The sequence below is a fragment of the Hemiscyllium ocellatum genome, chromosome 17, assembly GCF_020745735.1.
Source record: "Hemiscyllium ocellatum isolate sHemOce1 chromosome 17, sHemOce1.pat.X.cur, whole genome shotgun sequence".
Lineage (NCBI taxonomy): Eukaryota > Metazoa > Chordata > Chondrichthyes > Orectolobiformes > Hemiscylliidae > Hemiscyllium > Hemiscyllium ocellatum.
This window is the reverse complement of record NC_083417.1, coordinates 15,197,145-15,220,309: the sequence shown is the minus strand read 5'-3', so window position 1 is coordinate 15,220,309 and position 23,165 is coordinate 15,197,145. Positions and strand designations below refer to the sequence as shown.

At 39.4% G+C, this 23,165-nt stretch overlaps 1 protein-coding gene across 1 annotated transcript; it reads right to left on the bottom strand.

Annotated features, from left to right (window-relative positions):
* Window positions 1-276: 276 nt before the first annotated feature.
* LOC132823870 (dynein light chain roadblock-type 2) lies at window positions 277-22,883 on the bottom strand. Its single transcript, XM_060837949.1, has 4 exons — window positions 22,796-22,883; window positions 15,552-15,627; window positions 6,285-6,452; window positions 277-511 (listed from the first exon to the last, which is right to left on the bottom strand). The coding sequence occupies exons 1-4, from the start codon at window positions 22,796-22,798 to the stop codon at window positions 468-470; spliced, it is 291 nt and encodes a 96-aa protein (XP_060693932.1). The 5' UTR covers window positions 22,799-22,883; the 3' UTR covers window positions 277-467.
* Window positions 22,884-23,165: the final 282 nt, after the last annotated feature.

Sequence of the window (23,165 nt, the reverse complement as noted above, 5' to 3'; positions counted from 1 at the left end):
AGGTGGTAATGAGCTGCCTTCTTGAACAGCTACAATCCACATGCAGTACATTAACCCACAATGCTCTTAGGGAGGGAATTCCAAGATTTTGACAATTGGCAATAACATTTCCAAATCAGGACGATTAGTGGCTTAAATAACTGTCAAAAAATATCCTAATTCTTTACAAATTCAAACCTGAGAATCACAGGAAGATGGTTGCATCTCACTGCTAAGAGGGCCAGATCTGTGATAAGCCATGTTTATTATGTAAAAGCAGAAAGTAAGGTTGATAAATTATGTGAGATGTAACAGAGCTATTTATTTTGAAAGTGTTTTAGAAAATAAAATAAAAATGCATTAAGAATAAATTTGAATCATAACCATGACTGGTCCCTCATACTGCCACAGATTAATTTATTTAACGCTTTTCTGGTAGTCTTTAGCTGAATATTTCTCTCGATGTCTTTCAGATATGTGCACTGAATTCATTCACTTGGATTCTGGATGACAATTAAAAGGTATTCTTTATCTGTAAGGGAAATGAAAAGAACAAGTCAATTCAGAATGAAAGTCTTCTTGCAACTATACAATTTATAATCTCAATAGTTTCCACATGCTTAAGTATCAAGTTTGAACATTGAAAAGAAAGAAAAATTAAACTCCAACATCTCATCTGATTACATGTCACAGCAAATCAGAATGTTTCTTTCAGTTTGAAAAATGTATTTTGAGAACCATTCTATTTGTAGTTGCAAAACTGTAGAGACTTTCATGAAATTTATCATTTGCCACATTTACTATTAATTTGAAGCATAGAGTTTTGCTTAACCAACTCTAGGTTACATTGCTTCACTATTACGAATGTCATCGGGTAATAAGAACACCAAGTCCATACATATCTGCGTCTAATCTGTGACATGCTCTCATAGAGCAAAAACAAATTAAATGCACAATTCTGCATGTTAAACTCAAATACTATTTCGTCAGTCAGGTAGCAGGAAAAAGATTTCAAATTGTAAATTAACTCAATGTCAGATGACTTTTAAAAGGTGCTCCTTGTAGTCTGATTCTATGCAAACCCCATTTAGCCTTGCAGTTCATCCCCTACATCCATATTTACCTTTTTATAATGTAAAGACTTGTTTTTTTAATAATAAGAGAGAAACCTTGCATGGAATTGCAGAAGATATGTGACAGTGTGTTACTAGGACACTCCAAGTAATTTAAATTTGAACCATTCCTGAGCAATTTCACAGCAGAGTTACTTGTGAAAACAAAAACATTCACACCCACAGTTAAAACTGATCGTAAATCTAGATGCAAACTCCTGTTACCTTGTTGAATAAGTACTCTTATACAATTACTAGTGCTTTAATAAATAACGATGGATTATGTTGAGAGCTCTTTCACAAATTATTGAAGAAATTGACTACAATTGGAATGAAATGCATGTGTTGTCCTTAGAATTAAAAATGGCCAAATTTTGGAATTGGTGGCAAATGCTGCCAATGATGTCAAAGAAAACTGCCCAGTAAACTCTAGTTAAAAATCACACAACACCAGGTTACAGTCCAACAGGTTTAATTGGAAGCACACTAGCTTTCAGAGCGACGCTCCTTCATCAGGTGGTAGTGGAAGGCTCAATCCTAACACAATTTATAGCAAAAATTTATAGTGTGATGTAACTGAAATTATACATTGAAAAATTGATTGTCTGTTAAGCCTTTCATCTGTTAGAATACCATGACAGTTCCACTTCTTTCATGTGAAAATCAAAAACTTTTTTTTTAAAAAAGCTCCCTTCTCAGGTTAGCTAACCTGAGAAGGGAGCTTTTTTAAAAAAGGTTTTGTGATTTACACATGAAAGAAGTGAAACTGTCATGGTATTCTAACAGATGAAAGGCTTAACAGACTATCAATTTTTCAATGTTTAATTTCAGTTACATCACACTGTAAATTTTTGCTATAAATTCTGTGTATTAGGATTGAACCCTCCACTACCACCTGATGAAGGAGCGTCGCTCCGAAAGCTAGTGTGCTTCCAATTAAACCTGTTGGACTGTAACCTGGTGTTGTGTGATTTTTAACTTTGTACACCCCAGTCCAACACCAGCATCTCCAAATCAGTAAACTCTAGTTATCCTTGTGATAAAAGGAGAAAGACAAGTGTGTGTATGTGTGTGAATTCTTGACCATCGAGCTGAATAGCCTTCCTTAAAGTTCTTGTAAGTGTCAGACCAATGTAGCCATATATCCTGAAGACAGACAGGAAAATAAGACATGCCCACAAATTCAGGATTCTTGAGGTATGCATTATTTAAAGAAAAATATTCAATCATTTATTGATTGAAGATGAAAGTAGCAAAAATTGTTTTCAAAAGGTATCCAAAGGAAATAATTATTTTATAAAGCTAATCATTCACCTGAAAAAAAAATTAAAGCATACGAGGTATCAAAAATTTAGTTGTGCTGGAGATGGAGACTTGGTATTGGGGTTTCTGAAGAACAAGCAGCCGAGGACATCATGAAAAGTTATTTTGGTAGAAGAGAGTAGCTCAGCACCTGAATGCTTGTAGTTTGTTGCATGATGCATTTAGCAATACAAGAAAACGAAGATTGAACCTGATCTGGTAAGATTTGTATAATTATTTGAAACGTTAGATTTACAGTTTTATTTTTATAAATCACTGCTACAATGAATAGTGAAGAGCATTGTTTATGAATGGGGTAGTCAGAATTCAAACTAAAGTAAACTGGCTGTAAAATTCAATTGCCTTTGTGGACAGGCCTTGTTAACAACTCAAAGACCTTTCACAGATTAGAGGTGTGAAATTACAATTAGTGAATCATGCCCCGTCTCCAAGGCACCTTAGTAGTCTTTGTCAAACCAACAATCAAGCACAAACTAATATTGATTTTCCACGTCTGTGTAAAGTAAAATGCCATTTAGTTTATGAGAGTTGTCCATGAGCGGTTGCGGGTGTTATCTCACCATAGGAGGTTAGCTAGCTTCAAAGAAACTCTGAGACAGTTCCTAATTGCCTGCTGTCAAAGCATACATTGGAAGGAGACGAGGTGCTTATGGTCAGCTGCAAGTTTAAAAAAAGTTTGAATAGGTAAAAATGATGAGGATGCACATACAGGATGGAATCTACTGTTAAATGCCACATGAACATCCTTCCCCAATATAAATTTCTTCCTTTCTACAGTGGACTGCTGGCTTTGGATACATACACTGCTGATGGAGATGTCATCAGGTGCAGTAGTTGAAACAGAACATGAAGAGGGTGTAAAGACCAAGAGAACCGTGGACATTGTAAATCAGAAACAAATACAGAAATTGCTGGAAGAGGTCAGCAGGTCTGGCAGCATCTGTGAAAAGAAACCAGAGTTAACATATTGAGTTGAGTGACCCAAAACGGTAACTCTGATGTCTCTCCACAGATGCTGCCAGACCTGCTGAGCTTTTCCCGAACAGGATATTTTGTTCAAAGTGCAGAGTAAGGTGACATGATCGGTGAGCCAGAGGAGGAAGAAAGGTGTCTAGCTAGAGAAAGAAGACAAGGCACACTCAGGTAAAGAGAAGAGGAAAATACACCATCACTTCTCTACCCACAGGGTTCCTAATATAGGATTAGGCAGTTGGGGAGTGAAAATGCTGAACTGTGAAAAATCACAGTGCATCACCTCATCATTTCCTGCACCCCTTGGCTCTGTGCGAGACACGTATCATTGTCTTTATCTAGCAGTCACCACAGAGGCTGTGGAAGGAAATTTGGTGGATAAGTCTGAACTGATGGGTACTGAGGAATTTCAAACAGCTGCAGTACCTCTCGAAGTTGATTTCAGCACTAACAATGACTATATTTTTATGGTGTTTCAATACTGGTCATACTGGGTGCCATCAGCCAGTGATTCAGCAATGAATTTAGAATCCATGGCCAAACATCACAAAGGGGTATCATATTTCATAAAACAAATCCTTCCTGGTTGCGTACGTAACAGATGTATTATTGGGTGCCTTCAATGGGAAATGGGTTCCCCAAAACTATGGGGAAGTTGGCAATTCCAAGAAATTTGACAAGTGTCTTCCTTTACTGTGAAGATCTAAATTTGACAAACTTAGCCCCTTGGAACATGACATTGCTGACCTGGTGAATGTAGTCTTCTGTTGGGTTTGGGTGTTACCATTGTCTGACAAAATGACCGTTGTGCATGAAATGCTGCCACAGATAAGACTGAACATAGATCATGGCTAACTGTCTTCTAACACTTCATCAGCCAATTCACTCTATACTAAAACATAGTCTGCTTAAACACAACTGTTCATTTCAAACTACAGCCTCTTTCTCTACACTCACTGGAGTGGATAAAGGTTCCATCTGGTGAAGTTGTGGATGGGTTTCCAATGACTAATTTTTGTTGTCTACCTCTGGACTCCATTATCTATAAAGCATACCATACTGGGGCCAAAAGTGCAAAAGACATTTCTGTTTTCTTTCACAGGCTCTTTCTATAAGCAATGCCAGCTCATGAAAAAAAACACAAGTCACAGGTGTGAACAAAATATGAAAAAAATTAAAAATTGAAAAATGTGAAAAGATTGATAAAATGTGATACCTGGATTTTTACTTTATTGTGCATATTTATTTCATATAAAATAAGGACTGTAGAAATTCAGGAAGGTAACATCTTCTCAAGAAGATGCACAATAATATTAGCCTGGTCAGTGACACCCACATCCACTGAATGAATAAAAAGTATCTTATCTGTATTAAATATTGCCTCTTCAAACAAGCTCTAAGACTGTCAATTTTAACTCTTAAGTGGCTAATCAGCTCAAGTTCACACCACTACATCAATTTGAGTTTACTCCATCACTGAAGGTTCTCTCCTTAGAGAAGCATAGAATCACTGATGACAACTTGTGTAGTTCACTGTTTAATTCCGTGTGAATAGACACCAGATTTCACCACAATTTGCTCAGCACAATTAAGTTAAAGGTACAGCATACTATTATAGCATGCTATTCTTCCCAATGCACATTTGCACCAATTTGCCAGAAAAACTGAAATTTCTTAGTTTCTTAAATAACAGATTTTTAAAAAGTCTCAATGCTGATAATTTGATAAATGGCCACTTATCCACAGCACACTGACTAGAAAATTGTAAAGCACAATTTACTTCATTAGTAATCAAGGTCCAATAATCTCTGAGTGCAGTGCTAAGTAGTAATGAGTTAGTCTGATCTTCTTGGCTTAAATGAATATTCTGAAGTTAGTCACATAGCACACATTATACTTACAGAAAAATTGTTATAAGTATTAGACTTAATGAGGAACATTATAACAGGCAATCAACTTTAATAGTTCACCCTAAGAAGCATCTTGCCTTTTAGCAAGAAAATGCATCAACGTCCAAATAATTACAGCCCAAAATAAAACACATTATTGCACAGTGTGATGTAATACATTTATGGAAATGTATAAAATATATTCTGCTTTGGTGAGGATTTTTAAATTCCTTATTTTAAAATAATTTTGTCTCTTATAAAAGCAAAATACTGCAGATGCTGATGATCGGAATTAAAAATAGTAGGAGCTGAAGAAACTGAACAGGTCTGACAATCTGTGGAGAAAGAAATACAGTTAACATTTGCATTGAATGATCTGAAAAGGAGGATTTGGACTTGAAATATTAACAATATTTCTGTCTCCACAGATGCTGCTAGACCCATCGAGTTTTAATTTTGTCTCTTTCTTACTGTTGGTCTGTCCGGAGAATGCATCATTTCAGCTGAAACTGCTCCCATATATCCATGCCAATATTGCTTCATAAAACCATCAAGGAATTGCCTGAATAAGCTATTTCATCTAGTCACTCCAGACATTTCAAATGGTGGTTCAACACTGCCCCTTTTTTTTAAAAGAAGTTGATATGTTTGGAGTGTGTCATAGAGAATCAAGTGATTCCCATAATGATTTCTCACTGCTGATTTGAAAATATTTTTATATCAACTGACATTGATTCATGGAATCAAAATATTATCCTGACTAATTCATTAAATCTTTTGAATCAAGTTGAGTCAATGAGAAAAGCTCTTTGCCACCAACTGGAAATAAGAAATATAGAGGGGGGAAGAAGCGAGATGGAGTCCCAGTGAGAAGTAGGAACGAAATTCCTGTCCAGACTTCACCGAAAACTGCCCCCTTTGGCAATTTTACCCAAAGATACAGAGCTCTTAATGTGGATCTCCACTCAAGGAAATAACCAATTTCACTCTGACAATCAAACAGCTTTACCTGGAGCAACCATTATCTCATGTTTTTTTGATCGGACCCGTAAGAAAGTCAAATCATTCTGTGGATCAATATCTCGGACAGTGCTTCTGGCTTTCATGGCAAGTTGATGGAACAGGCCTGCATATTGCACTGTGGTGGAGTTATCCAGGGTTGTCCTTATTGGAATTCCTACAAATGAAAACATACAAAAAAAATTATATAGCTTTCTAAATTGATTTCATATTTTACTCGAATCAAAAACAAAGACTTTTTTCTGGTGTTAAATGGAATAGCATCAGCATCAGGAAAATAGAGTTAAGTGTTAATGTGGAATATGCAATCAAAAAAAGGGGCGTGTAAGAAATTAATGATCTAACAATTTGCATATCCAGATCCCTCCTGAAGTTGCCAATCCTACACAGTTCGGTTTCCTTGACCAGTCAATTTCATTTATGGAACACTGTGAATCTCAACAATTTGATGATTTTCCCATAATACAATTATAATGGAAAGCAACATTGATTCCAATTCTTTTCATGTGTGGACAAAAATGCTGCTGCATCTTTTACAGTATTTCTTCTACCACACCAATGACAACAAACTGACGCCATGGGCAAAGCCTTTGTCACAATAATAAGAAAACAAGCCTTGTAATATGTAGGGAGGCACAGTAATACTGTGATTTCTGGACTAATAATCCAATGATTTAAAAGTAGAACATCTGCCATCACAGAAGGACATCTGCCATCCTTCCTGGTCTAGCCTACAAAAGACTCCTGACCCACAGTGACGTGATTGTTTCCTAACAGTCTTCTGAAAAGGTCGATGGAACTGTATGATAAGTGTGATTATATAAAAAAAGGCTCAAAAATTGGCTGACCATACACCCCTCAAGCGTATTTAATGTCTCACAAAGTCACACTCCACCAGGTTATTGTCCAACAGGTTTATTTGAAATCACAAGCTTTCAGAGAGCTGCTCCTTTGCCATGTGAAGCATTGATGGAGGAGCAGCGCTCCAAAAGATTATCACTTTAAACAAATTGGTTGGCATATAACCTGGTGTCGTGTGACTTCTGATTCTGTCCACCCCAGTGCAACACCAGCACTCTTACATCAAGCGTATTTAAGAATGGGCAACAAATGTTGGTCTTGTCTGTTATGCCCACATCCTTTGAATTAACTTTAGAAACACTTAAGCAAACACAATGGAGGAGGTGATATGAGCTCATACAATGATCATACATTGCTTATTAAACAGTTGTACAAGGCACTTCAACAAGGAACAAAAAAAAGTAAATAATCCATATGCTTTGCTCAAACCATTTTCTGTTGCTGATGACAGAAACTATTAAAATCTCTCTCAGCGAGTTTTAAAGAACACAAACAATATAAGTCGAGCAGATAACAGCTTGAAATGAATAAGAGATCAATCAGAACTTGAACGGCAAATGGAAAGGCTCCTTCACAGCACTTTCCCAAGTCAGTAGGCACACAGGAACACCATCACCTCTTGGTTCCTTCCCAAAACTCTCACCACCCTGACTTGGAACCATATTGCATTCCTTCGCTGTGGCTGAATTAAAATCTTGGAACTCCTTTCCTAAACAGCTCTGTGGGTAGACCTACACCACATGAACTACAATGGTTCAAGAATACAGCTCCCCATCACCATCTTAAGTTCAATATGAGATTGGCAATAAACGCTAGTCTTTAAAGTGACACCCTGACCCCATTAAAAAAAATATCAAAAGCTAATGTTAAACTACAACTGTTAGTTCAATTATTTTTTTCACTACGAGAATCAAGGTGGCCAAATGTATGTTTGTAGAGCTTCCATCTTTACCTCATTAATTACTTTCCTGCTTCTGTTAGCTGGTGTGTTTTGGGATGACATGAAGGAACAAAATGCAGCTACTATTGCAAGGCCATTTACAGGCAAGTGCAGAAAAATAGCTCAATAAATTCTGTAGTTTAATAAAATGCTGCCTTCATCATTCTATGTGCAATCTCTTAGGAAATACTATATTCAGAACAAGGACAATTTAATGTTAAAACCATCACTAAATTTGATTGCACTAATTCCGATTTATTCAGCAAATCACGGATACGCATGGGAACTAGCTATTAAAGCACCAATTAATGTAGCATGTGATCACACTACACATTAAAAAAAAAGACCATTTAGAATATTATCCTAAATATTACAGGACTTAAAATCATCCCAAACAGTAGATAACTATTAAAATCAAGTTCTAATTTTTAAACTTTCAGCATAAAATCATTGCCTGCAAACTGACCATCTGCTGTATGTGAATAAAATACGTTCCTCCAGATATCTGACTTACCCTAAAATTAAAAATTGAGAGCTCTCTACATGTGAGATTTTGAAGTTGCGAAAAAAAACACTGATCCCGTCCAAGAATTGAACCTTTCTCTCCACATGAATATGCATTTATACCCGCACAAAGGACAATAACTCAATCTCATTATATTCACAGCCTGTGTTTCCACTTCTGACCAATTCTCTGATTTTCACTACCAACAATCCCTTACTCTCTGCTTTTTAGCTCCTTTTCGAGATACACTCTCTTCTCTGAAAGGGCAACTATGAATGTGGGAAGGATAACTTATCCAAAAGGTCCTCAAGTGTTAAACGGTGCTGGTAGACTTTCATTCCATTATTCCTGATTTACGGAAACAGGATAATAATAAGAGACATTCACAATAGGGTTCTTTGTTTTAGGAAAAGTGGTTATATAAATGTGCAGGTTAGGTGGGTGGCACGGTGGCACAGTGGTTAGCACTGCTGCCTCACAGCACCAGAGACCTGGGTTCAATTCCCTCCTCAGGCAACTAACTGTCTGTGTGGAGTTTGACATTCCCCCCGTGTCTGCATGGGTTCCCTCCGGGTGCTCCGGTTTCCCCCCCACAGTCCAAAGATGTGCAGGTTCGGTTAATTGGCCATGCTAAATTGCCCGTAGTGTTAGGTGAAGGGGTAAAGGTAGGGGAATGGGTCTGGGTGGGTTGCTCTTCGGAGGGTCGGTGTGGACTTGCTGGACTGAAGGGCCTGTTTCCACACTGTAACTAATCTAAGTAAATCACCTTGCATTGTATAAATGTAATTATTCGGAGGTTTGATTTTTAACCCATCTTATTTTCTTCAATCATAATCCGTTGTGCTCACTATAGACTACACTGTAATGCAATTGATATGCCATAGTTTTGCTACTCATCTTGAGCTGATACGAAAAAGTCAGATAGCACAAACGTGATGGGGACAGAAAGAGCGATGGGTAGAGAAAGTGGGAGAATACAGCCACTAACGCCATCACGATGTAGATGCATCAAAGAAGTTAAAGTTAAAGATTGCTAAATCCAGTCTTAGAGAGTTCAACTTGATATTGTTTCTGATGAGTCACTGGACTCAAAATGTTAATCTTGCTTTCTCCCCACATACGTGCCAGACAGTGCTGAGCTTCTCCAAGAATTTTTGTTTTTGCTATTAATATTTGGATCCTGTAATGTTCCAAAAACTGCTGAGTACTGTAGGATTAAGAGGTCAATTAGATTCCCTCACATTGTCTCAGCTAATCAGTTCTCTTGGGCATGCACACAGTATAGAGCTGTCTGTTGGTACTCTATCTATAAGGATCAAATATATGCGCCTAACCTCCCTCTAACTGCAGCAATGATGCACACAAGTTTCGGTGCGGTACATCTCTAGGACTCTAAGTACACTCAGTGTACATGTTCACGTTCACATGGTTGGAAAGAGTGCAATTGATGCAGCTAAGGCAGAATTATTTAATAACCTTCGCTCAAGCACAAAATGTCAAGGTAGAGTGAAAAAGAAAAGAAAACACTCAATAAAGGTAAATAAAGACTTTCAGCTCCCTCTTATGTGCAGATTGTGGATTTGCAAATTAAATGAAGAAAAAAAGCATTAGGATTACTGGCTGTCATGCTCCAATGATTATACTTCTTTGAGCTTAACAACCTTCTTCATCACTTCTACTCACTCCCAAACCATTTAGGCTCACAACTTGATCCGATGAAACACACATAAACCACTTATTATTCCATTAACAAGTGCTTCCATTTTTTGTTTAAGAATTTAATTGTTCCTTTTCAGATTTACAAACATCTGAATTAGGAACACAAGGCCATTTGGCTCTTCAATCCTGTTCCATCATTCAACAGGATCGTATTAAATCTGATTAAGGCCTCAACTCCATTTTCCTGACTTCCTTTCGACTCTCATGTCAGTTAAGAATCTATCAAACACTCGATCATCATGCTCCCGTTGCTTTCTGGGGAAATGATTTCCAAAGACTTATCACTCACTTCATTTTCGTCTTAAATGGATGCCCCTTATTTTTAAATAGTAATCTCTAGTTCTAGTTTCTCCCCGTAGAGAAAACACCCTCTTAACATTGTTTCTATCAAGAACCTCAGTATCTCACCTGTTTCAAGTAAACCACCTAAGAACTTCTGCCCTGTTCAATCATTTCGCATGGGAGAATCAGTCCACTAGCTCCTCATCTTGGAAATCTAAAGAAGCAAACCTTTTCTGAACTGTTTCTATTGCAATGGCGTCTCTTTTTAAAAAAAAAATGGAGACCAAAACTAAACACAGTATATCAGATGTGATCTTACCCTGTAAAACTAGCAAGACCTTCCTACTTTTATACTGCTTTCTCTTTGCAATAAACAACATTCCAATTGCTTTCCTAATCACCCTTGCGGTACCTACATACTAAGGTTTTTTGTATTAGGGCACCAAGGTCTCTCTGCATTATAGGTTCTGCTGTCTGTCTTCGTTTAATATAATGCTGTTTTTCTATTCTTCTTGTCCAAGTGGACAAATTTCTATTTTCCATGTTATGCTCCATTGGATGTTTTAGCCACATACATGTATCTCTTTGTAGATCCCTTCTGACCTCTTCACAACGTAATTTCCTACCTATCTTTTTTTCATTAGCAAATTTAGCAGCCAGATTTTTGGTTTCTTTGTTCAAGTTATTGCGATAAATTGTAATATAATTCCTGTCTCATATCATTTGTTAAATCTTGCCAACCCCAAATTTGCTCACTTATGCCGACTTACTCCTTCCTGTTAGCTGACATATCCATGTTAACGTGTCAGATACGAAACCATGAGTTCTTATTTGGTGCAGTAATCTTTGACACGGTACCTTGTTAAATACTTTCTGGAAATCCAACTATACATTTCCACAGGTTGCCTTTTCTCCACATTACTTGTTACTTCCTAAAATTCCAATAACTTAGTCAAATACAATTTCTCCTTTATTGACTCCACCTGATTTCACAAGATTTTCAGTGTCCTGCTATAATCTCCTTAACATTTCACTGTTAACATATTTCAATTTTTGCTTTCCTCTGTTTTTTCCATCACTTCTACATTCCAAACAAGTGATGTTTAGCCACATAGATGTAGAGAAATCTCAAACTTAGTTGAAGCCACTGCTGCCCTACATGGAGACAAGAGGTTGTATCTTGTGAAGATGGGCTAGACCATTTCTACATAGTGTAGTTCAAATGTAAGCACCAACTAAAGGTAGAAAAATTGCGGTGAAAGGGAATGGGTGGGAAAGAAACTAGTTGCAATGCCTCATATTATTTAACTATTAATTGGTTCAACTTGAAGCTTTGTTATAAAATCTCAGTAGTTTATTACTAGAGCATAGTAGTAATTCCAAAATATCCCAACTGCTCAACAATAACAAATAGGAAGACTTTTCCTTTGACCAGAATAATTAAGGTTGGCAGGATTTCCAAGTTGCACATGTTTATTACAGCAAGAGCTCTGTTTGCTTCATCTTCAAGAGACACAAGAAGAGGGCGAGAAAAGTGGAACGGAGATCAGACAAAGTCATATTGAACAGCAGAGCAGACTAATAGGGTTATGGGCTCTACTCCTATTTCTTACGTTCTTATCAGATACTAGGCCGAAAGAATTCCATATTAATGTTCAACAGTGTTCCTAACATTACAATCAATGACAATGGGATAACACACTGCTGCTTCATCTTGAAACTGGATTTGAATCCAAATGATATAATGAAAGCTAAAGGAACTTAAATCAAGTTTGAACATACTGCACAGAAAGAGGTCACAAATACAGCTGGTATACAAAACTGCACCTGTATGCCAACAGCTTTTTGTGAAGAACTTCATGATGCACCTCATCCATGTCTGTCCACTCTTTCCCTTCCAGCTGCATCGCTTCCACACAAAATGAATCCCATCTGCAAGTTAACATTTATCAAATCTCCTCTGAACCATTTCTGCTGTAAGTAAAACAGGTCCAACTTCGCCACACAGTCATATAACCTAAGTCCTTTATTTCTGGTACCATATAAATTAATTCCTTCAACATCCTCCCCAAAACACTGACATTTTTCTAAAGTTCAGAATTAAATTGGATGATGTAGATACTGGAAATGGAATCATATTGGTTTCTAGAATTCAAATCAATATGCTACCATCATAAAAGTTCTTTCGTCATTCTTTTGATTTGGAAGTAGGATACTTGGTATTTTAAGTGGTCTTGGGCTCTCTATAGACAGTTCATTGGCAATGTCTAAACAAACATGAAGAAATCTTGTACCTTGATGTTGGCAAAATGCTGAAAACAACTAAAAAACTAATTTACAAATATAGGTCTGGCATAGTTTGTGACAGTGTTACTGGTGTTGGTTGTTCCCTTAAACAGAATTTGATTCAATTTGAAAGATGACGTTTTTATCACAGGCAAAAGAATGTTGCATTTAGGGGTACTTCCATTCACAAATTAATACAATAATATTAGAAACTACGTGTGTTAGCCCACTTCTGTGGATAAATGTATAAAAATAGCAGTTCTCTGACCAATATGAGTTTCTTCCCTTGCAGCCTGGTTCACCATGGTCTGCAACATGGATTTTAAATATCCTCTCTTCAAAAGACGAGTTATTATCAAAGGTTTGTCAACATCAAGGTACAAGATTTATTCATGATTATTTAGATATTGCTAATGAACTGTCTATAGAGAGCCTAAGTCCACTTAAAATGACAACCATCCTACTTCCAAAATTAAAAGAATAAAGAAAGAGCTTTTATGATGGTAGCATATTAATTGAATTCTAAAATCCAATATATAAATCCATTTCCAGTATCTACACCATTAGATTCAATTGTGAACTTTATAAGAATGTCAGCACTTTGGGGAGGATGTTGAAGGGATTTATTTACCAGAAATAAAGGACTTTGGTTACATGACAGTGAGGAGAAGTTGGGCCTGTTTTACTTACAGCAGAAATGGTTCAGAGGAGATTTGATAAATGTTCAAAATCATGACTAAATTTGCTACAGTAAACGAGAAGACACTGTTCCTGATGGGAAAAGAATCAGTAACTAGAAGACAGATTTACAGTAATTTAAACAAAAAAACGCCTGTATTCTGAATTGCTCTGCTTCAAAGAGTATTGACAAAGATTCAATAGTAAAACTTGTAGAACAATTTAGCAAATACTTGAAGGATAAAATATGTTAGGGTTATGGGAAAAGAGCAGAGGAGAGAGATTATTCGAATAGCTCCAACCAAAGAGTTGTGATTGGTCAAAATGTCTCCTGGCTACATATTTTTAAGACTCAATTTTCTCTTACCACACTGGCAGAATTGATAACTCACTACAAGTGCATGTCCAAATGTGTCATTTATAGAGTCACAGAGATGTACAGCACGAAAACAGGCCTTTTGGTTCAACTCGGCCATGCCGACCAGATACCCCAACCCAATATTGTCCCACCAGCCAGCACCGGGGCCATATCCCTCCAAACCCTTCCTGTACATATACCCATCCAAATGTCTTTTAAATGATGCAATTGTACTAGCCTCCATCACTTCCTCTGACAGCTCATTCCATACAAGTACCACCCTCTGCGTGATAAAATTGCCCCTTAGGTCTCTTTTGTATCTTTCCCCCCTCACCCTAAACCTATGCCCTCTAGTTCTGGAGTCCCCCACACTAGGGAAAAGACTTTGTCTATTTATCCTATCCATGCCCCCACCCTCACCCTCACCCTCCGACGCTCCAGGGAAAACAGCCCTAGCCTATTTGACCTCTCCCTATAGCTCAAATTCTCCAAACCTGGCAACATTCTTGTAAATCTTTTCTGAACCCTTTCAAATTTCACAACATCTTTCCAAGAGGAAGGAGATCAGAACTACACGCAAAATTTCAACAGTGGCTGAACCAATGTCCTGTACTCAATACAGAGGAACCTTGATTATCCGAACTAGATGGATGAGCACTATTTCTTTCGGAAAATCGATTCAATGCTTGTCCCCTGGGGGGGTGGTGTTTTCTGTGAACACTGCTCCCTGCTCAGGAGATAAAGCAGCATCACAGCGTGTGCGAGGGCCCCCCCCCCCCAACCCCGTCCACCCTCCAACCCACCCCCCCCCCCCCCCCCCCCCCCCCACTGCTTGGACGTCCTCCATCCCCGTCCAACCTCGCCACTGCCTGCCCGTTCCTCAGCCTTGCCCATCACACCCCCTCTCCCCCACACACCAACCCCATCCAACACTGCCGGCCCAAACACTGTTGGCCCAATCCCCGCCAACCCCTCCCCCCAGACCCCGTCCAAACATGGGTCCGTCCTCCCCCTAAACCCCACACAAACCCCAGGCCCCACCCAACCCCATGCCTCCAGACCGCGTCCAACCACCAGACTCGCCCAACCCCAACCCCCCAGAACCCATATAACCCCGCACCTCCCCTCCCCCAGACCTCAACTAACCCCCTCCCGCCCTCCACCCAGACCCCGACCAACCCCCCCTCCCGCCCTCCCCCCAGACCCCGACCAACCCCCCCTCCCCCCAGACCCCGACCAACCCCCCCTCCCGCCCTCCCCCCAGACCCCGACCAACCCCCCCTCCCGCCCTCCCCCCAGACCCCGTCCAACCCCGCTCTTCTCCAACCCCATCCAACCCACCCCCCCTCCCCCACAAGTCCTGTCCATCTGCCACTTTGCTACCCATTGGCCCATCTGATCATGAGCTAGTTGTAATCTTCGCTATCCAATACACCTCCAAATTTGATCCCATTTGCAAACTTACTAACTTGCCAAGGAAAGTGAATATGAGCTCCCCATGGATAAAAATTCTAAATACATCATCATAAAAAACAGGTCTGCATATCCTAAGAGTCATAGAGTCATTGTTTTCAGTCTAGATAACCTAGTAATTTAGAAAGACGTTAAGACTCAAAGAGCAACATACCTTCTGAGTTCACAACTATAGTTCCAATCACACCTTTGTGAGATTGAATCCTCTTCAGAGTTTCCTCGACTTCACTCTGTAATTAAGAAAAGAAGATTGATGCAAGATAGAGAAATAAAACAAAAAAAAACTGTGGATGCTGGAAATCTGTAACAAAAACAAATTGCTGGAAAAACTCAACTGGTCTGGCAGCATCGGTGGAGAGAAAACAGTTTATATTTCGAGTCGAGGAACCCTTCTATTCTGTAGAATGGTCACTGGCTTGAAATGGTAACTCTGTTTTCTTTGCACAGAAGCTGCTAGACCACCTGAGTTTCTGCAGCAATTTCTGTCGTTGTTACAAACTAGACAGCATTTGATAGAATATAAAAACTCACATCACAATCCTTTTGAAGTATTTTGATGTGTTGACTGGTAGAATAATGAAAAAAAGCATATGAGAAAATAGGAGTCTTTTGGAGGGACACACGTTCTAATTAACCGCTCATGTATATCGGTTTCACAAAATTGAATTCCAGGTCATCGATAACTCCAAAAAACTATGGATCACGAAACAGTTCGACACACATTCGCATTTACAGTATATGGTCTAAACTTTACTTCCTGTGCCACTTATACTGCTTGATAGCCTTGGAATTTATTTAAACAATTTTCTCAAATATGATCAAATGTTATTTTACTTGGAACACTGACTCCATTCACCCACTGGCACTGCTTTGACTGAAAATAGCAGTGACAAGGCACTTACAGGCTACACTAAGCTAGCAGCTAGTTCGGTACATCATAAAACCTTTTTGAAGTTTAGTCATGGGATGTCAGCATTGCCATCTAAGTCATCATTTATTGTCCAAACTGCACGTAAGTCAACTACATTGCTGTGGGTGTGGAGTCACATGTTGGCCAAACCAGATAAGGATACCAGACTTCTTTTCCTAAAGTATATTAATGAACCAGATGTGTTTTTCCGACAATCAACAACGGTTTCATGGTCATCATTAGAACCTTAATTTCAGATATTTATTGAATTTAAATTCCACCATTGCCATGACAGGATTCAAACATGGGACCCCAGAGCAACGGTGGAGAAGGTTGCAGGGAATAAAATATATTCAATATTTGCAAGAATTTCTGACAATAAAAGTAAAGGATTGGTCCCAAAGTCTGTAGAGTTGTACACTTCTTACTTGTTAATAGAATATGAGAGTCATTTCTGTCTGTCCCCAAAATGATGACCTAGACAGCAATGCTGATATCCCATGACTAAATCCTTATCACCAGTAATGATCAGGAAAGACAGTATATTTTCACATTCCCATTTCTGACCTTATGATGAAGGAAAGGTCATTGCTGAAGGAACTGAACATTGTTTGGCCAAGACTATTACTCTGTGAAACTCCTTGGGCTGATATAATTAACCTGCATTAACCACAACCATCTTCCTTTGTGCTAGGTTTGACATAAGCACTTTCTATTAAAGCTCACCCCCTCTATCTGATTCCAGTGATTTCAAATTTACTACAATTTTTTGATGCCACACAAGGTCACGTGACCTTTATGGTTAGGCAGCATCTCAGGAATAGAGAATTCGACGTTTCGAGCATAAGCCCTTCATCAGGATTATTCCTGATGAAGGGCTTATGCTCGAAACGTCGAATTCTCTATTCCTGAGATGCTGCCTAACCTGCTGTGCTTTGACCAGCAACACATTTGCAGCTGTGATCTCCAGCATCTGCAGACCTCATTTTTTACACGTGACCTTTATATCAAGGGCAGTCAGTCTTGCCTTAGCTCTCAAACCTCTATCTTCAACTCAGAACTAAGGGCACCTTAACCTCTGTTATTTTGCTGCATTGTTCAAACAATGAGCTTTCCTCTGAGTGCATGCAGAAGCGAGATTGTTGTTTCTTGCACTCCCTCAAAGACATATGAAAGAATGAACCTCAGACTAAACATCCAGAAAGTAAAGGCCTTCTACCAGTCTGTTCCCAACACACAGGAGTGTTCCCCAACTATCAAGATCAACAGCAGGCTACTAAACAATGAAGACTTAAACTTGAAGACAAACTCATGGTCTACATGACATCCCATTCCCATTCCCCCCTTCCCTCTCTGTCAAAGCAAAATGCTCAGAGCGACATTGTAGTTTTATCTCCTTCATCTTTATTCTGGGCCCTGGAGGGAGACAGAACAATCATCCATGTGCACAGGGACCGGAGTTTATGGTCTTTTCTGTAATAGCAGTTTCTTAATGAATTATATAGCAATTTTATAGGGAGGAGCATCCAGATAAGACAACATACGTATTGATTGGGTGGCCATTACAATCAGTGAGCATCAATAGTAAAGATTAAGTCATCTGCTGTTACACAATGAATAACTTGCTTCACATAATGAGTATTTTTCACCTTGATAAACTGACTTTACATACTGAATGCGTGTAATATTGTTAAATGCCTCTACATAATTGATGCTTTTTCACCTTGTTAACCCATTACCCTTGCCTCCAGCACCCCATTGTTAACTGTAAGTTGTTATCTGATCTGAGCCATGCTCGGCTGAACCGCTTGTTTCACAAAACTCAGAACTTGACTCTTTCCCTGTCTGCTTACACCCTACACGTCATGAAATATAAGCAGTGAAGCCTCTTTAAAAACCATTAAATGCAATGTCGGGACAGGTACGCTAATAACAGTGTCCTCTTTCAGACCGACATCTCGCGTATCAAGGCACTGGTCATGGTCAATCAGATGAATGGGAGGGCCATGTCGCCCACAAGCCTGACACAAGACACCCAGAACAAACTCTCTACTTCAAGCTTTGTTACAACAAGTTGTTAACAGAAAGACTCAAACAATTTGCCCAGAGCCTCCCTGAAAAAAAGCAATATCCCCATCAACTCAATGGAATCTCTAGTCCAAGACCACACAAAACAGAGAAAAAGTATTTGCAAAGGTACTAATCACTTCTGAGCATCTCTGTGACAGGCCTCGATTGAGGTCAAGTGCAAACAGTGGAAGGACTGTGAAAAACCCAGACATTCTGTCCATCTGTTTTTTAAAATGCTGTCTGCCACACCTGTGGTATATGTGTGGATCCAGCATTAGACTAGTTAGGCACCTCAGAATACAGAAGTTGATGAAGGTCAGCCTCAAGCTTGATGCCTAAAAATAATCACCTCAAATTCAGCTTTGTCGTCCTTATTTGGAACAAGGCTGTATTGATGTCCAGAGCTCAACCTGAGCAGCTCAATAATGAGTAAGTGGCAGTTGACAGAATTATTGGCAACACCAGCCAGTACTTTGTTGAGAAGGCAGTGTTGGCCTGATTGATTTGTCCTTCTATTTATGGACACGGCATGACTGGGGAAAATTCCACTTTGTTTGGTACACAGGAGTACTGTAGATATATTGGAACAACTTGAGTAGGGATGCAGTTAGCTGTAGAGCACATAAGAACGAGGAGCAGAAGTTGGTAATTCAGATCCTTGATCCTGCTCTACCACTCAATACAATCATGGCTCATCTCATCCCAGCCTGAACTTCACTTTATGAATGAACAAATATGAACTCTCTTAATAAAACAAACTCATTGCTAAAATGCCAAAATTCTATTTGCCTTCCTTATTACCTGCTTACTGGTTTTCTGTGATTCATGCATGAGGACACCCAGATCCCTCTGCACTGAGGCACTCTGAAGTTTCTCTCCATTTAGATAATAAATTGCCTTTTCTCTCCTCTGATGCAAATGGATAACCTCACTTATCCATGCAAAACTTCATCTGCCCGTTCACCTAACCTATCCATAATCCATTTGTAATCCATTTGTTCTTATTTCTTTATTGAAACTTACTTTCATATCAATTTTAGTGTCACCTGCAAATTTGCCTATAGTAGTTTCATTCTCTGCCCCCAAACCACGAATATAGATCGCATTAACGTAGACCTTTAGCATTACAGGCCCTGCTAGCATACTGCCTTCGGCTTCCCTGGAGCTAGTGTGTTGAGTCATTTCTTGATATCACATGGAGTGAACTGAATTGGCATGAGAGATGCTCAGCAACTCATGAGGAGGCCAAGATAGCCCTTCTGGCTCAAGATGGTTTTCAAATCTTCATCCTTGCTCCTTTCATTTATATGCTGGACTCTGCCATTAGGGGAACAGTATATGATGAACGATCCTCCTCTTCCTCCTCCTCCTCCAGATGAAAATGCATCTGAAGATAACTGGGCCAAGGACACTATCCACAGAAATTCAATCACTGATGTCTTTTTGTTGAAATGAGTGACCTCCAACAACTATGCTCCCAGAGCAAAATATGAATCCAACTAATGGACAGTTTTCCTGAAATGCCCTTTGTCACTGTTTTAGCAAAGATCCATAGCACTCCAGGAACTGCAATCTTAATGTAAAGGGCAGTCACTCCCAATTCCCATGAGTTCAACATTTTTGGATCTGGACTGTAATGAGGTCAGGAACTGAGTGGGCCGGAAGTAACCCAAAGTGAGAAGTAAGCAGGTTATTGTTGAGTAAGTACGTGGTGCTTGATAGCACTGTTGATAATATGACTTTGCTGATGAAATAGAGTGGACCGATGGGATAGCAATTGACCAAATTTTCATGGATAATTTTTCACATGGCTAGTATTGTAGCTGTCCTGGAACAGCTTGGTCTAGTACTATTACTGGAATTTTGCCAGGTCCTGTGGCCTTTATAGTTTCCAGCTGTTTCCTTACATCACTTAGTGTGTAAAATTGTCTCAAGGCTAGCATTTGCGATGCTAAGGACTTCATGAGGAAGTCAAAACGTGTTCAAGTGTATTTTTTTCACCATCTCTCACAGACCAAGTCCAGCAGATGTCCTTTAGGACCTGACTATTAAGTTAAAGTGGTGCTACCGAGCCACACAGTGATGAATCTTGAACTTCCCATCCCCACCCTTCTGTACTCTTTCCACTCTCACTGTATTCAAATGGTGTGCAACATGGAGGAGTATTGGCTCATTGACTAGCTGGGGGGAATTGAGACAGCCAGTGGGTAGTAATCAGTATGAGGTTTCCTTACCCCTGTTTGGCCTGATGACCATGAATCCCATGATGTCTCACAGCAATGTTGAGAACTCCCACCTCTCCATATACCACTATTCTGCAATCTCTGGTGGATCTGTCTTGTCAATGGCACAGAACAAACTCAAGGATATGAAGGATGTATCTGGGATATAGTCACATTCACTGAACCATATTTTTAGATAGTATTAAGCTGTTGCTCAACTAGTCATTTCCCAATTTTAGCACAAGTTATTGACATTAGTACGGGCTGTTGCTATTCTTTCCAGTGCCTTAGTTCATGCTGGGTGGTCCACTGACTTTCAGACCTTTTAGCTGGAATTTGGAACAGTTGGATCTAACTGAGCGGCTCTAGACCATTTCAGAGTGCAATTAAGAGTCAATTACATTGCTGTGAATCTTGAGTCATGAGTCTCGAGTTACCTACGCTCAACTAGTTAAGGATGACATATCTTTCTTCCCTAATGATCATACGTGAACCATACGGGGTTTTATGACAATGATTTCATGGTCACCATTACACAAACTTATAGTTCCAAATTTAGTAGTTGAATTGCATAGTGGTTGTATCACTGGACTTATCAAATGGTGCAGATTAATTTTCTAGGATCATTGAGGGTTCAAACCCCACCGTGGCAGCTAGTAGATTTATTAATTGATTATAAGTTCTAAGTTGCTATAAAAACTGATCTGATTCATTAATACCTTTTAGATAGGGAAAATCAACCATCTTGTGACTCCAGGTCAACAGTAACATTTATGAATCAATGTCCTTTGAAATGGTCAAGCTCAGTTGAAGGAACTGTAAAGTACAAATGAGCAACAAATGCAAGCCTTGCTATCAAAACTCACATCCCATGAAAGAATAAAGATAAAATTATTGAGATCACTAGATTGTTTACTTCACAATGATTAGAGATTGGGTACAATGGGTCAGTGCGCTCTGGAGGTTAGAGGGATGAGAGGTGTTTGAAACAGATTCTGAGCATGCTTGACAGGAAGATGTTAACAGAATGTCAAATCAAAAGAAACCAGTTCAAAAAAGCAACATACATCAGGACAAAGAGTTAAATTAATTAAGACTGAGTTGGAATCTTTGGAATTTTCTATACCAGAGAGCTGTAAACATTAAGTAGGATCATAGTCAAGCAGATCTTTGGAGTTCAGTAGAATCAAGGTACATAGGCAAGCAAACACAGGTGCAGAGAATGATCAGCATTGAAGGAGCCTAGCCTTGCACCTCCATATGCAATGTGATGTGATTTTTTTTTCCTTTCAGGTGAGTTACTTAGCATCTTGATGTCAGAACACATGTCAAAATCATGTTTATCAATATACAATGCAACTCTTAGTGTCAACACCTCAAATTGCTCCCATCAGCAGTGACCTTAACATGACTCACAACATATCTGGAAAGCTAAAATCCATGACCACACTGCCATGGGTTACTCTACAACTTAAAAACCAAACACCCTGCCAATAACTCACAAGCCCACCACTACTATAATTTTAATGGTAATAAAATAAAATTGAATACAAGTTATTACACTGTAGCATTTAAAATACAGGCAATCCTTTATGACCTGATCTGGACAGAGCATTTCCAGAGGCTCCCAGCTACATTTTTTTTAAAAAAAGGGGTGGCAGAGGCTTTGTAATAATAAAATGGCAGAATTAAAATCAAAACAACCAGAGGCCCAAAAGAGACACGCAGGAGGCTGGAACAACACAGCATGCCAGGCAGTATCATGATGCTATGTTCCTCCAGCCTCCTGTTTGTCTCCTTTGGGCTCCAGCATCTGCAGTTTTTTTTGTCTCTAAACAGGCCCGAGAGAAACTCTTTTTTTTAAAAAAGCAGAAGAACAAAAACATCAGAAGAAGCTGCTATCATCTCAACCGGACCGGAACTTCCCTTCAAAAGCATAAATTAGTCGGAGCGAACAGAACAAACTGGGGTTGCAGGAACGGCAATAATAAAATAAAAGCAGTAATAAACCACACCCTGAGAGAATACCATCCCCTCCGCCTCCGGGCCCTGGACATTCAGTAAACAACCTATTTCAATCCACCCTCCCCAAAATCCAACAGCCACTTCTTTAAACAAACCGAGAATAATCACTCATAACCAGCTCGGTTCTGTTTTGCCCCGTTTTATTGTGTGTACGTGTATATTTGCTTTTACCATCGTCTCTGGCTGAGGGCCCCGGCCACCGACAAACGCAGGTCAGCAACGACCGGTTGCTAGGCGGAACCGGAAATGCGTCATGACCCGGATATACTTCCCGGGAGGGGGGTGGGGTGGGAGTCAAGGCAACGGGTGAGGAAAAGGTTCAATGAACTCAACAAAGGGGAGTGACTGCTTCACAAAATTCCACCTGGACTTGCAGAGGTTGATAAAAGTACGAGTGGCGCGGGCAGGATGTTTAGACAAGGTCTTTTCCCTCGGCTCGGGGGAGGAGCCCGCAAGGAGAGGGCACAGGTTTAGGCTGAGAGGGGAAAGGATATAAAAGGGGCCCGTTTTCACACAGAGGGTAGTGCGTGTATGGAGTGAG